The sequence below is a fragment of the Protopterus annectens genome, chromosome 17.part0 (assembly GCF_019279795.1).
Source record: "Protopterus annectens isolate FY-2018-M chromosome 17.part0, PAN1.0, whole genome shotgun sequence".
NCBI classification, from domain to species: Eukaryota; Metazoa; Chordata; order Ceratodontiformes; family Protopteridae; genus Protopterus; species Protopterus annectens.
Window position 1 is genome coordinate 388,425,747 of NC_056751.1, and position 13,808 is coordinate 388,439,554.

The 13,808-nt window shown below is 37.8% G+C and overlaps 1 protein-coding gene across 2 annotated transcripts in view; it reads left to right on the forward strand.

The window, feature by feature from the left end:
- Positions 1-5,352, forward strand: part of LOC122791827 (tumor necrosis factor receptor superfamily member 1A-like) — a 323,895-nt gene extending 318,543 nt beyond the window's left edge. For both annotated transcript variants that reach the window (XM_044059790.1, XM_044059791.1), the window contains exon 10: positions 4,880-5,352. In XM_044059790.1, the coding sequence (XP_043915725.1) occupies positions 4,880-5,175 (296 nt within the window). In that variant the 3' untranslated portion in view covers positions 5,176-5,352. The remainder of the gene's footprint in view (positions 1-4,879) is intronic.
- The last annotated feature ends 8,456 nt before the right edge of the window (positions 5,353-13,808 follow it).

Here is a 13,808-nt window from a genome sequence, read left to right on the forward strand (position 1 = left end):
TGACAGTGAGCTTATGCAAGCAACTGAAACATTGAAGGACGAGTTTATCAACAGAGGCTATTCTAAATCTGAAATAGATTTATGTGTTAATGAAGCACTGGCTGAAAGAGGAAGGAAAGGTCATCCTTATTTCTCAGAGGGAATAGAAGACAAAGGACAGACAACAAAATGATATGAAATTGCATTTTCCTATTACCTTTACCAGCGATATAAATGTGTTCTGTGATGTCTTTAAAAAGAATTGGAATATTCTAACTGCATCCAAGGATTTGGAAACAGTGATAGACTCAGTACCACACTTTTCCTTCATTAGCAAAAAGTCTCTAAAAAGGCAGCTATGTTATAAATCACATAATATACATGAGGTTACATCACAGAGGAAAGGTACTTACCCCTGTAGAAAATGTACAGCATGCAGATACATTTTTTCCTGTACTACTTTTTTTCATCCAGTGAATAAATTCAGAATAGAAGCTAATATGTATGCAGATTGTAGAACTAATAATATAGTATACATCAGTTTTTGTCAGATATGTAAATCATATTATATAGGTAAAACAAATAGGATGCTAAAAGAATGAATCTTAGAACATATTAGAGACATTGCGACAGGTAAAGAAACTAATGCTTTAGCTGAACATATTCAAAAAGAAGGGAAAGAACTCCATTTTAAATTTTTTGTGCTTGAGGTAGTTAAGGAAGGTTTAAGAGGAGGTGATATAAAAAACAGAAAGGAGGAATCTGAACAAAAGTGGATAATAAAACTGAACGCTGATAAACATCCAGGTATAAATGATGCAGTAATCACTAAAACCCTTCCTAAAGGCTCGACATCTGAAGCACTAAACAGATGTTGATGCCTATGCATGAATTTATTTAAATATATCCATGCTCTATTATGCAGTATATTGCCCTTGCCCTAGGTCTATATTCCTTCAAATGGAATTCAAGTGTACATTAAATAACTTAATTTTTGTCTGTCAAGATGGGCAAGACTTTGCTAGGAGGTTTATTATAACAACATGAATACACATGCACTTTATAGGCATGTCTTACTAATTTTAAAGTTTTAGTAATATGTATTAATTTTTATATCTTGTACATATATATATATATATATGTGTGTGTGTGTGTGTTTTATATTCTTATGTACAATATCATATAATTTGTGTTGTTCTTATATGTATTAGATTCAGACTGAACCTAATACAATGCAATGTTAATGTTTAAATAAGAAGTGTTGTTTTTTTAAAAAAAATTACTGAATGGAATTCTTATTTAAATTACTTCTATACCTTTAATTAGGTAATTGTGACTAATTAACTGCAATGTGCTAATAGTTAAGGCTTTAAAATGCTTGGTTAGATAGTCTGACATTGTAGTATAGTCTGCAGAAGTGATCGTAGATCTGGGTAGAACGCGAAAGCACTTAATTCGTTTTGTTCAATAAAAGGTAAAACTGTTGTGGAACTCTGCAACTTCGTTATTTTACATTACAGTCCTGTTCTATCTGTCCCAAATTGTGCATTCAAGCCATTCATTATCAACACCAAGTCATGTTGTCCTACTTTATCTAGTAGATCCTGCAACTGCTGTATGAATGCACTCTTTACCATTTTACATTACCACCAGGGTGACTGCAAAATATCCCAACTAACAAACTAAAACAAAGAGCGAGAAAGTCACACAGAAAAAGTCAACCAGTAAAAACTAAATGAAAACTCCAGCCAAGTTGGAACTTCCACTGAGTGACCTCTCAAACAGCATGAGGGCAAGGCCAAAATATGCATGTCCACAGCTAGTGGGGTTTGGCTTTGTTCGTCTGAGATTGTCCATTGAAACAACTTAAAAAGAAATGAGTCATGGGCATTCAGAATCGCCATATAGCTAAAACACCTGGTGTTCATAGGGCTTATTTGCATGTATCCCATGTGCTTCTGATACTGGAGGTTTGAGAGGTCACTCAGTGGAAGTTATAGCTTGGCTGGAGTTTTCATTTAGTTTTTACTGGTTGTTTTTTCCTGTGTGACCTTCTCACTCTTTGTTTTAGTTTGTTAGATGGGATATTTTGCAGTCACCCTGGTGGTAATGGACATCAGCTGGGTATAACAGCCTTGTGTTTCTTATGCTTAGTCAAGCACTCTGCTTGTGCTGTGCTGATGAGGTCATTAACAAAGCTAAGATATGCATGTCCACAGCTAGTGGGGTTTGGCTTTGTTGGCCTGAGATTGTCCATTGAAACAAATTAAAAAGAAATAGTCATGGGCATTCAGAATTGCCGTATAGCTGAAACACCTGGTGTTATAAGGGTTATTTGCATATATCCCATGTGCCTGTGATACAGGAGGTTTGAGAGGTCACTCAGTGAATATTCTAGCTTGGCTAGAGTTTTCATTTTGTTTTTACTGGTTGTTTTTTCTGTGTGAATTTCTCACACTTTCTTTTAGTTTTTCTTTTCCACCAATCATAAAGCACCTGAGGAAAGTGCAGTCATTGGATCAACAGAAACCCATATATTATTTTTTTTTACATTTCATAGCATACTTTATGTGCTTGTAAGGCAGGATATCCCCACCAGCATACATTAACTGATAACTAGCAACTTTCTTTCTTTCTATCTTGTTATAGTACACAGCAAGAGAGAAATACCTGCAAGGGTACAGCATGAGGACAAGGGGTCTTCATCCTCTTTTTGTTTCGTCTGCATTACTATAAAGTACATTGTAAAATTTTGAAATCCTCATCATCAAGCATATCAGAATAGGTTTATTAAGCCCACAATAGCACTGTACTTTTGACATTATGTAGCTCAGCTTTTTTACTTTAACAATTCAGTGTTTAAATGGCCTTTGCAATTATGATGTGTATTACATTTCCACTGTAGTAGAACTATATAGCTAAAAAAGTAGCTGTGACCCCCTTCCCCAGTCAAGCATCTCATAATAGGGCTTGTCAGTGCACTGTAGCACACTGTTGCTAACAGTATGTGTCTCATCTTTTTTAGTTAAACATTGGCTTACGTAGGTATTTATTACTTTGTCACAGTGGCACTCCAGTAGTTGTATTTTTCTAACTGCATGTGCGTACGTGCACGTGTGAATGTGTATTTAAAAGTGTGTGTTAGTTTTCCATTGCTACAAAATGCATTACAGAATGCCACCAATTCAATCAGGACCCCACCCACCCACCTCAGTGTTGCATATCTAGCCAGGCAAGTGCAATTTAGGTATTTCAGAACATACGTATTACCCCCAAACTAGTGCTTTGTTAACAAAGTGTGTTCCATCTAATAAAATGCAGAGCAGAATGTCACAACTGCAGTTAGAAAACTGCTACAGTAGGAATGTTGCTGTCCAGAATTATTTACAAATACTGTCTGCCACTTCTTTGCTGTTGTAAAGTGCAGTTGGAATGCCTCCCATGTCACAGCCCCTGTTTAAGTATTTTAGAATAACTGTTGTTGTGTCTTTCAGCTTTTTCCGGTTAGGGGTCACCACAGCGGAACTCCGGTCCACTAATGATTGGCAATAGATTTTTGTGTGCCGAGTTGCCAGCCCTGATGCACAACCTTCAACGAAGGTACGCCCATTCACGCATGTCTCCACGCAGAAGACGCTTTAGCTGAGAATCGAACAGGACAGCGTCTTACTGTGAGGTGACAACGCTACCACAGCACCACCACCGCAGTACATTTTAGAATAACTTTTACTACCACAAAATCATACTTACCTCAGGAGTCTTCATACTTACCTCAGGAGTCTTGGAGAGCAATAAACGAAAAGGGGATAGGGTGCAAAAATAAGTATTTTGCCCAGGACACCAAACTTTTATGCTAACTTGACTACATCTTTGAATTATATATTTAATATAATGTTAGATCTGTAAGAAGAATGATCATCTTTGGTAACATACCTTCCATCTGTCCATCTTCCACCATTGCTGTGTCTGGTCTCTATTCTCCTCCCCTTTCTGTGTCTGTTTTCTTCTCTTTCAGGTTAGCAGTGTAACCTGAAGAGATGGGGAGAGAAAAAGAGCAAGCCATAATGTGAAGGAGAGGGCTTCAGTTAGAGTGGAAATGTTTTGTCACCCCAGCAGTCCTAATACATGCAATATGTAGTTTTTGATTTTACCAGAGAGAGCCCTGCTTCATGCAAATTTAGCATTATGGCAAGTACATAAGTTTATATTTTGAGAGTAATAGTATAAATATATCATGTCTTAGAGGTTACCATGGAGAGACCTGCTTTGTATTGATCTAGCATTATGGCAAGTACATAACTATTCATTTTCAGACTGATGTTAAAATATAACATGCAAGCATGTTTAACCAATTAAAAAGGTTTACATAATTGAAACTGTTCAAAGAATTTAAAGATGTGATCACCAAACATAAATATCAGACCAAATAGAATGGGAAGTATGCTGAACGCAGCACATAAGAATGCAAAATGGTTACTGGAGACAAATTTGACACCGGACTGGGATTTAAAAAATAATCAGCTCAAGTGTTTCTGCAGGAGTCTTGCTTTGTAGACGGTAGTGGTAGCCTAATGTAGTGAGTGCAGGTGGAGTGGTACTATTTATGTTTTATGAAGTATATAAAGTATCATTTTACTGCTGGAGTTGTGCTTTATATAAGCATCATCGGGTTCCAAGTCATTTGAGCCCATACAAGTCAGGCTGCTGTGTCTTGCTTAGTGAAAAGAACATTATTTAGTCTGTGTTTCTGCACGAGTAAACATGCACAATATAGGCTTAATTGTGGCAATCCTGAGCTGCACAAGTTTCTTAGTAAAATATATGTACATACGTATCACTAATTTCTGTAATTAATACTTGTCTCATTGGACTAATCATTTGTTTTTCTTTTTTCTTAAAGCTTTGACTTCAAGCTTTTACATCTTCATATCTGAAGTGCCCTTTAAAGAATGGAAAGCATTTATGAGAAGTCTGAAACTGAAGGAAAATGAAATTGATGTAGCAGTCTATAACAATAACAAAGATGTAACAGAACAGCGCTATCAGATGCTGCGAACATGGCAGGAAAAATGTGGGAAGGATGCAGTTATAAATGTATTATTACGGTCTTTACTAGACATCGGTTTAAAAGGTTGTGCAGAAAATATAGTAAATACTTTAATTAACAAAGGCATATATAAATATAATGATGGCTAAAAAAGTAGGCTATTGCAGTGGCCATGGCTCATAAAATTGTAGACTATTAATAACCAAGTCTCTGTATCCATTTGTTACCAGAAAGACCTTGCCTGTGATCACTCAGAGATCTGCTTCACTCTGCAACAGTCTGTTGTATGTTGTGCCATGAGAAAATTAAACTATTTTGTGATGAAATTCTCTACAAAGGAAAGGTATAAAATGCTACAAAATAAGGTGTATAGATGTTTGCTTTTTGTGGAGGGAGAGTGTACTTGGTTTAGATGCATACCTCCCAACCATACCGAATTACTCGTGTTTTACTGAGTTTTGGGTTCCAAATGAAGGGGTGCCATGATTCCTGAGTGGCACCCCTTCATTTCCGATTTTTTTTTTTTCAAATACCGCTCTGTCGGAGCTGACATCATCACGTGTGCAATGACATCAGCTCCGTCAGGGCTACCAGCCAGTCAGAATTGAGCTCAAGGAGCTCACGCCATCATTTTCGGCTGGTCTGGCTGCAAATGCAAGTGGGAAATCATTTAACAGCAGCAGCACTCATTTGTTTGATTCCGTTCTGGATTAAACAGCATGTTTGGGGAATCAAATCAAGTGAAGTAGATTAATGGCACCACTCGTTATGGACTCAAGTAAGGTGTGTGTGTGTGTGTGTGTGTGTGTGTGTGTGTGTGTGTGTGTGTGTGTGTGTGTGTGTAAATGCCCCCGTGTAATACACCTGGTGGCTAGAGGTATTTCAGGCTCAAACCCTGTACCTTCGGTAAGTCCCTAGCCACCACCATTTCTGAGTTTTGTCCAGATTTGTTGTGCTAAGAGTTGAGAAGAGCTATGGTGAGAAGTGAGAACAGAATTTGTATTCCCCCATTATTGGCTTTGTTGTTTGTCCAGGTTTTTTGTGCCACGAGTTGAGAGCCATGGTGAGTGGGAAGTGAGAACTGAATTTATATTCCCCCATATTGGCTTTGTCCAGGTTTTTTGTGCTAAGTGGTTGAGAGCTATGGTGAGAAGTGAGAACTGAATTCACTAAATGATAGTCATTAAGTTTGTCATCCTATTTTTTAGGAAAATGCTTATTTGGCATAGTGGTATGTTGCTCTGACTGTAGTGCATAGGGTCCTGGGTTCCGGACTTGCCAATGACGTGCGTGGTGGTAACACAACATTTTATTCTAGCAAATTTCCAAAATTATACAAGCAGTGTTTGAAATGTGTCCCTGTTTTTTTTACCTTTTGCCTCCCCCAAAAAAAAAACTGAAGTTGAAAATAAGTGCGAGACGCTGTGCAAGATGGCTATGGCTTACACTGCTGTCAGTATTTTTAGAGTGTGGGTGTGGAAGTAGACTTTTATGATGGAAATGTTCTGAATTGGGAGGTTTTGTCATTATTGGTTCATGCATTTTGTTTCATTGCCTACAGTACAGCCTACTGGAAAAATATTCAAACAATAAATTTAAAATGCGCTCTGTGTAACAAGTGTGCTGTATTATACAAGGAATATAACTTAAAGTCAAGAAGGTGTATCAAGGAAAAGAACACATGTATGTGTCTTTTTTGTGTGCGAGGGGCCAATGATTTGAAAACGGCCCAAAGGTAATCTTTATCCACCACTGGCCAGATGCATTTTCTTTGGATGTGGTGTGGGTTTCAATGCTCTTTCAATGAATGTGAGTTTCAAGGTCAGAGAAGTTTTAATGCCAAGTCTATTTTTATTGAGATAGTATTGCTTTGTTTAGCAGATGTCTGTTAGTGTTTGTGCATTGTTCTGCTGAAAAATGTAAAAATAAAATCCAAATAATCATTGTAGAAGTAAAGCAGTATGCACACATTAGTGTTTATGGTAAATAGGTCGAAATTGCCAAGTAGTGGGACATTGGAATGTCTGCAGGGGAACTCTGATGCCATATTTTGGTTGTCTGTTCTTCAGTTTGCGTTTGAAAGTTGGTGTCCCACAATTCCATTGAAGTGGGTGGGGTTACATAATTATGTATGCAAATTAAATGTTATTCAGCGTACAGATTTGTACCTATTTTTCATGGACCTTGTCTAGATTTTTGATGTTTCCAGATTGAGAGGTATGTTTAGATGTACCATTTTAATATATCTCATCCTTCTAAAACCTAAAGCACTGGTAATTATACTGTAGAAGCACCACTGAGTTGAAGTGACAGAAACTGCACAGTTCAGTCTGGTATTTTTGCACAACAGCAGCTGTCCCTCTGCAGTGCTCCTTAGGGGGACTCACCTCCTCACCTTACTTTGTATGTAACAATTCCAAAGCCGGACAGCCTCAGAATAGAAATAGTGCAAGTATTTTGTCTTCCTCGTGTCACTACAGTCACAACTGTAATATGTAGGTCTTTGGTAGGGAGCTACAGGGTTTGCTTCAGTACAAAAGAAATATGTTAAGCAAATGTCAGTTTTGTTGCATCTTAGTTTTTGCATTCCATACTATAGGATCAGTCTTCTGATATTCACTAGGTTCAAGCAGAATGAACAGTAGCAGGTGAGCTGTCACATTGATTTCAACAACCCTTTACCAGACTTTAAAGGGAAAACAATGATTTTAAGAGTTGCCAGTATATCTGGTGAAGCTGTAGAAAACTAAATTCAAATGAGTTTGCATTTTCTGCAGCTTACATTATCTGGTGTTGAACATTAACAGAATTCAACAAAAATCATGGGAGAGAACAAGATGCATTTTGCTAGAGGTAGAGAAAATAAGTGTTTCTTGGCCATTTTGTAGATTGCCCTGAAGCGTGGAAAGTGTGCAGAGCAATAAGGTCAAATGATTGCTGTCTGCATCCATATTGCCTTAACTGCTGCCTATGTTTTAGTTCTGTGAAACACTGAATAGAGCTTATACCTGTCCCTGTGGTTCCACTGGTATTGCCATTTTCTGCAGATTGGCAAATAACTAATCATAGAGTAGAAACATTAGTATAGTTACATCCACAAGAAACCGTGTCTTCTTATGAATCATTTGAGGGATTTAACTTTTTTTTTTTATTTGACCTACTCAGGTAATGTGAATAACAGCTGTCATAATGAAATAGCTATACTTTTGTCTTTTAATGTTACCTTCATGGATTTACTTATGTTGAAAACATACCCTACCTTACTTTTCTCCCAGCTACGCTAACTACCACTGCCTCAAAACCGTCCTGGTCTTTCAAGTGCTTAACACCTTACCCATTCAACAATATCCTGCTGAACCCATAGCTCTGAAGCTGTAAGGAGCTGCTGGTCACCCATATTAAAAACAAACAAACCACATATATCCCCTAGAAAAGCTCTCTGGCACTATGCACCTTGTAATAAATTTTCATTTCCTGTTGAGAATAATCGGACATTAATGATGCACACATCATGGATAACAGCCAAACTGTAAAGCTCTTATAAAGCTGCATGTTTGCACTTAGTTTGCTAGAGAAGCAATGGTTACACTAATGATCAAGACACATTTGCTACGTTTGGCAACCTTTTCTTTTTTAAAGAAAGACGTTCACCATCTGAAATCTCAGAAGGCAGATTGTTATACTGTATCACCTTTAATGTCTAAGTTATCAGAGATGGTTCTGGAAATTAATACATTAGCTGACAGAACAAAATACTAATAACAGAGTACAACTACATAATGATACCAGTATCACTAAAATGTTTCTTTTGGCTTTTCCCGGTTAGGGGTCACCACAGCGGAACTCCGGTCCGCTAATGATTGGCACTGAATTTTTACGGTGTTGAGTTGCCAGCCCAGTGCCCAACCTTCAAAGAAGGCACACCCACACATGCACACACCTACCTGGATGTCTTCATGTTCACTCGACCATGGGGAGGACATGCAGACTCCGTACAGAAGGCGCTCCAGATGAGAATCAAACCGGATAACCTCTTGCTGTGAGGCAACAACGCTAACCACAGCACTACCGTGGCTCAGTAATACCAGTATCACTAAACTTCCAAAAGAATACTGTAAGTGCTCACCTTCAAGACAAACTTCCTTTCAATGAAACACTGCCTCATCTCTCTCACCCACAGTGCACCAGATTACATCCTTTTTATCCAGTGTTGTATTTCAAAATGATGTTTAGAGCATAAGGTTCAGTGTATAAGAAATCAAGCCCTAATAGCCTTCATGAGAAATAAGTAAAGATAATTGCAGACTTCATCTGCATTCCACTGTCTCACACATCCAGTGTATCATCAGCTCACAGTGTTCTTCCTGATGAGTTGAAACATCCTACTGTAGTGCCTATACCCAAGAGGGAAAACTCAATTCTACTGTAATATTGTAGGCAACACCACTCCCCTCTCTTCCTTAGCTAAACTGCTTCAAAAAACTTGTCACAATTAATACTGCAATACCTGTATCATTCCAATTTTAGTATATCTAGACATGTGGTATGCAGCATGGTGAGCCATCTGGTTTAGTATACCTAGAACGTATGTGGTATGCTGCACTGTGAGCCACCTGGTTTACTATACCTAAACAACATGTGGTATTCTGCACTGTGAGCCACCTGGTTTAGTATGCCTAGAACACATGTGGTATGCTGCACTGTGAGTCACCTGGTTTAGTATGCCTAGAACACATGGTATGCTACACTGTGAGCCACCTGGTTTAGTATGCCTGGAACACATGTGGTATGCTGCACTGTGAGCAACATGGTTTAGTGTGCGTAGAACACGTATTATGCTGCACTGTGAGCTACCTGATTTAGTATGCGTAGAACACATGTGGTATGCTGCACTGTGAGTCACATGGTTTAGTATGCCTAGAACACATGTGGTATGCTCCACTGTGAGCCGCCTGGTTTAGTATGCCTAGAACACATTGTATGCTACACTACAAGCCACCTGGTTTCTGCAAAGAAAGGGGCACTGTGACTGGTATTATCCTGCTAAATTATGTTTTTTATGTCAGCATACAGTAAAATAGCTGTATGGGCATTGTTTTAGCCAGGACTTTTAATTGTGTTAATTATGACCATCTTGTTAATGAAGAACAATGTGCTGATCTCAGCCATGGCCCCTTAATTGGGACATAAGCTTACCTAAGTAATGATTATTGTAGTGTTGAAATTCTGCACATCTTTTCATCAGCACTTTAGATAGTGACTGTAATGCTACAGGGTTTGGTCTGAGATCTCTGTTTTTCAGCATTTTTTAAACAATGTTCTCTGTTGGCAAAAGAAACTGCAGTGTCGATGCACTATTCAAAACTTTCCAGTTTAACTTAAAACCCGTGTACAACAGGGTCTGATAGACAGTTTGAATAACCTTGTCTATAAAGAGTATACATGCTACTTTTCAGTGGTAAATTAAAATATATGAACTTTGGCACAATCATTAACTACTCATAATCCATTTGAATTAGCAGATATAGTGCTCCTATGGTTCCTCTGTGGAAAGAGTAAATACATCTAAATAACTGGGCCTGCTATTGGAGCATCCTGTCAGCTAGATTTTAATCTTCTGAATGACATATTTCCAGCACAATTCAGTGTAGCATGTAAATTATCTGTGTTCCTGTGCTGTGATCAAGGAAAGACAATTTGCAGAACGAGTCCTACTGCTACAGATTTGAGTGTGGACTTTGTTTATAGCACACTTGGCCAAAACCAAGGCTGCGCTTCAGATACTATCAGCCAACAACTGCTTTATACGGTTTTCACCCAAGTGATAAAACTACTGTTTAATAATGGGGCAGGCCACCTCACACTTACTGAAAAGTCGAACAATTACTTTGCACTTGCACATTAATGTTCGTATTCCAGTATTTGGAGTACACAAAGCTAGAGAAGTAGAATAACTAGATATTTTTCTGTTTCCAGGGACTCTATAGCACAGTTATTTCAAGTATTACTATAATTTCCTCAGTTACAGTTGTATATATTTCTGAATGGTTGTATAGTCCTCATATTACACATGAAAACAACAAACTTGCACTGTGTAGCTTTTTTATCTTTTTCTTGACCGGGTTGATCCCACTAGGTTAGTTGCTTCTTCTCAGTGGAGACCCAAGGTGGCATTTAAACTACTAGGGGAAATTTGGCCAGAACACATGGGAACTTCCTCTACTCCTTTCAGTAATTGCAGTGAGATCTTATACATCCACATGAGCTAACACAAACTCAAGCAGACAGGACCTCAGTTTAACATTTCATCCAAATAGCGGGACAGCAGGCCTAATTTACAAATACTGTACTTCTGCATATTTAAGATGGGGACTGTATTAATGATTAAAGCCCATTGGAATCTTTTTGTATCCTTTATATTAGATATTTAGTAGCTGATCTTTCTTTGAGGAGGAACCCTGGAGAAGTAAATCATAATAGTTAGATTTACTCAATCACATCTGTTTCACTTCTAGACTTTTTTTTCTATAGCATCATGCTTCCCCATCCATAATCCTTTTATAGTCTCACACCAGCATTAATAGTGACATCAGTGTGCTAATAATAGTGCAGAGAATTATGATAGGGTTTTCTGATTTCTTCAGTTTCTATTTGCCTACTTTGTGACTTTGAAGTCATTTAACCAGATTTTCAGGTTGTTTCTGAAAAAGAGGCAAAAGTACCCAGTGGGCTTATATGTTTATGAAAAAGTAAATAAATTAAATAAGCACAGTTGGCTTGCATTTTGGATCATTTCAGCTCGCCACTTAAATACACTTAGTTGCTTGGTTGAAGTTTATGTTGTGCAGTTATGTTCATTTATTTGGCCGTATTCTTAGCTGTTTGTATGTATATTGTTTTGAATACTTACCAGAATTACTCCATCATAACATACATATTTTCATTTAAATATGCTAACAAGTGTGCGTTTCTGGTAGCCAAATTTTGCTGAAAGATTTTCACCTTAATTGCTTTTTTGTTATATTGCAAAACTTCTAAATATTGCAAAAACACTGAATAAAGCTGCAAAAAATGGATGTTTAAAGGATTTTACAGTCTTATCTGAGAGAATGTTGTATGAGCTTGAAAAACTTTCTAACTCAGAAATCAAAAATATACAAAATACAAAAAAAGTTTCACTTTCTAGTTCTTCTGTATGACGTATAAATTTTATCTAAACAAAAAGAGGACTGCTAGAAGAACCCACACAATGGAAGTTTTCCTCAAGTTCTATTGTTGAAGTACTTCTGATATCTTCCATCTTACTCACTCAGTCATAGTGGTGTCCAAAATGGAATCTCTCCATTGGCTTATCCAGTTTAGTTAAAGCAGGCACCACTGTAGATGGTATCTTCATCAAACCTATAGTCTTTGTTAACATGAAGGTGCATATGTTTCCAAGGAAGGCATCTTAACTCTGAGACAGCCATCCCACCAGCAGTTTCAAAGGACTTAATGGTGCCTCTTCACTGAGTTACGATCAATACCACATATGCCTGCTTTCACAGAGATGCAGGCCAATGATGTAATCAAAACTTCATTAAAGAGTGGTTTACTAACATCAGGCAGGTTGCAGATGTGGAGACCATGCCCTACAAGAAGCTTTCTAAACCACTTATGTATTTGATAAGTGCATCCTGTCTGGATACAAAATTAGCAATACCTTCTCAAATATCTTCAAAAAGGAGATCTTTTCCACACCAATCAGAAAAAGGAAGGATTTTATGAGTCAGATTTATTTGTGGGAACATACTCCAACCATGTTAATACATTTAATATAGCTTCAGTCTTCAAGGAGTTCAGAAGATATTGGTGATAACCTTTGTCAAAGCAGTTAGCCCTGTGTGGGAGGTTTTTTATCAGCCCACCAAAGAGTCCTTACCTTCTAAGAAAGCATTACTACAAAATAGCAAAGCTGAAGGAAACAAAGTGGGCTGTTCTTCCTCTATTAGACATTTTCAAGGATGTCACCGCTAAAAACTCAAAGCACTTGCATAGTTACTCATTGTCTCATCAGTACTATAACAGCAGATCCTGCTGCAATTGTCATTAACCTAAAACGGTTCCAGAAGACAATAGCTCCCTTAGCTAACATAAAGACAGAGTATAGAATAGCAGATTTATTAAATTTTTATGTTCTGAAATCTTTCAATAAAGCTAATGATTCTTGTTCATATTATGATTTATCTTAGCTGTCTTAAATAAAATGCAAGAGACAAGCAAATCTCTTCCAGATAGGGATAGCAAGATAAACTGGAGAAGAGAAATTCCACAGAACAAGCTAGGTATACATACATCTCAGTGGATGCATCCTTTAGGTCATCTGGTGCAGTGGTAGCCATAAAGAAATGTGCCTGGCTCAGAACAGAATTGAACTCAAGGGGTCAAGAACAATTTAATACATGCCACCATTTCTGCAGTTTCCCTTTCAAGTAAACTGGCAGATGACATAATCACAGCTGTAGAAAAGAAAAGCAAACAGTTGAACAAATATTTCATGAGCTAGTACCTCGGTACATAAGAAACTTCTCATCCAACATGAGGTTCACGGTATCCTTGAGATAGAGGAGCACCAGTCACCACTGCCCAGAAGCAACAGCTCAAGCTATCGAAGTCTAGGAACAGCAGCACAGGCGGCCAAGCACACTATTTGCATGATCCCTTGTGTGATCATCAGTGGCATTACATCCGAATGGTTTAACCAGCTTTGATTGGCAGGCTGCAAGTATAAAATTGATACCAC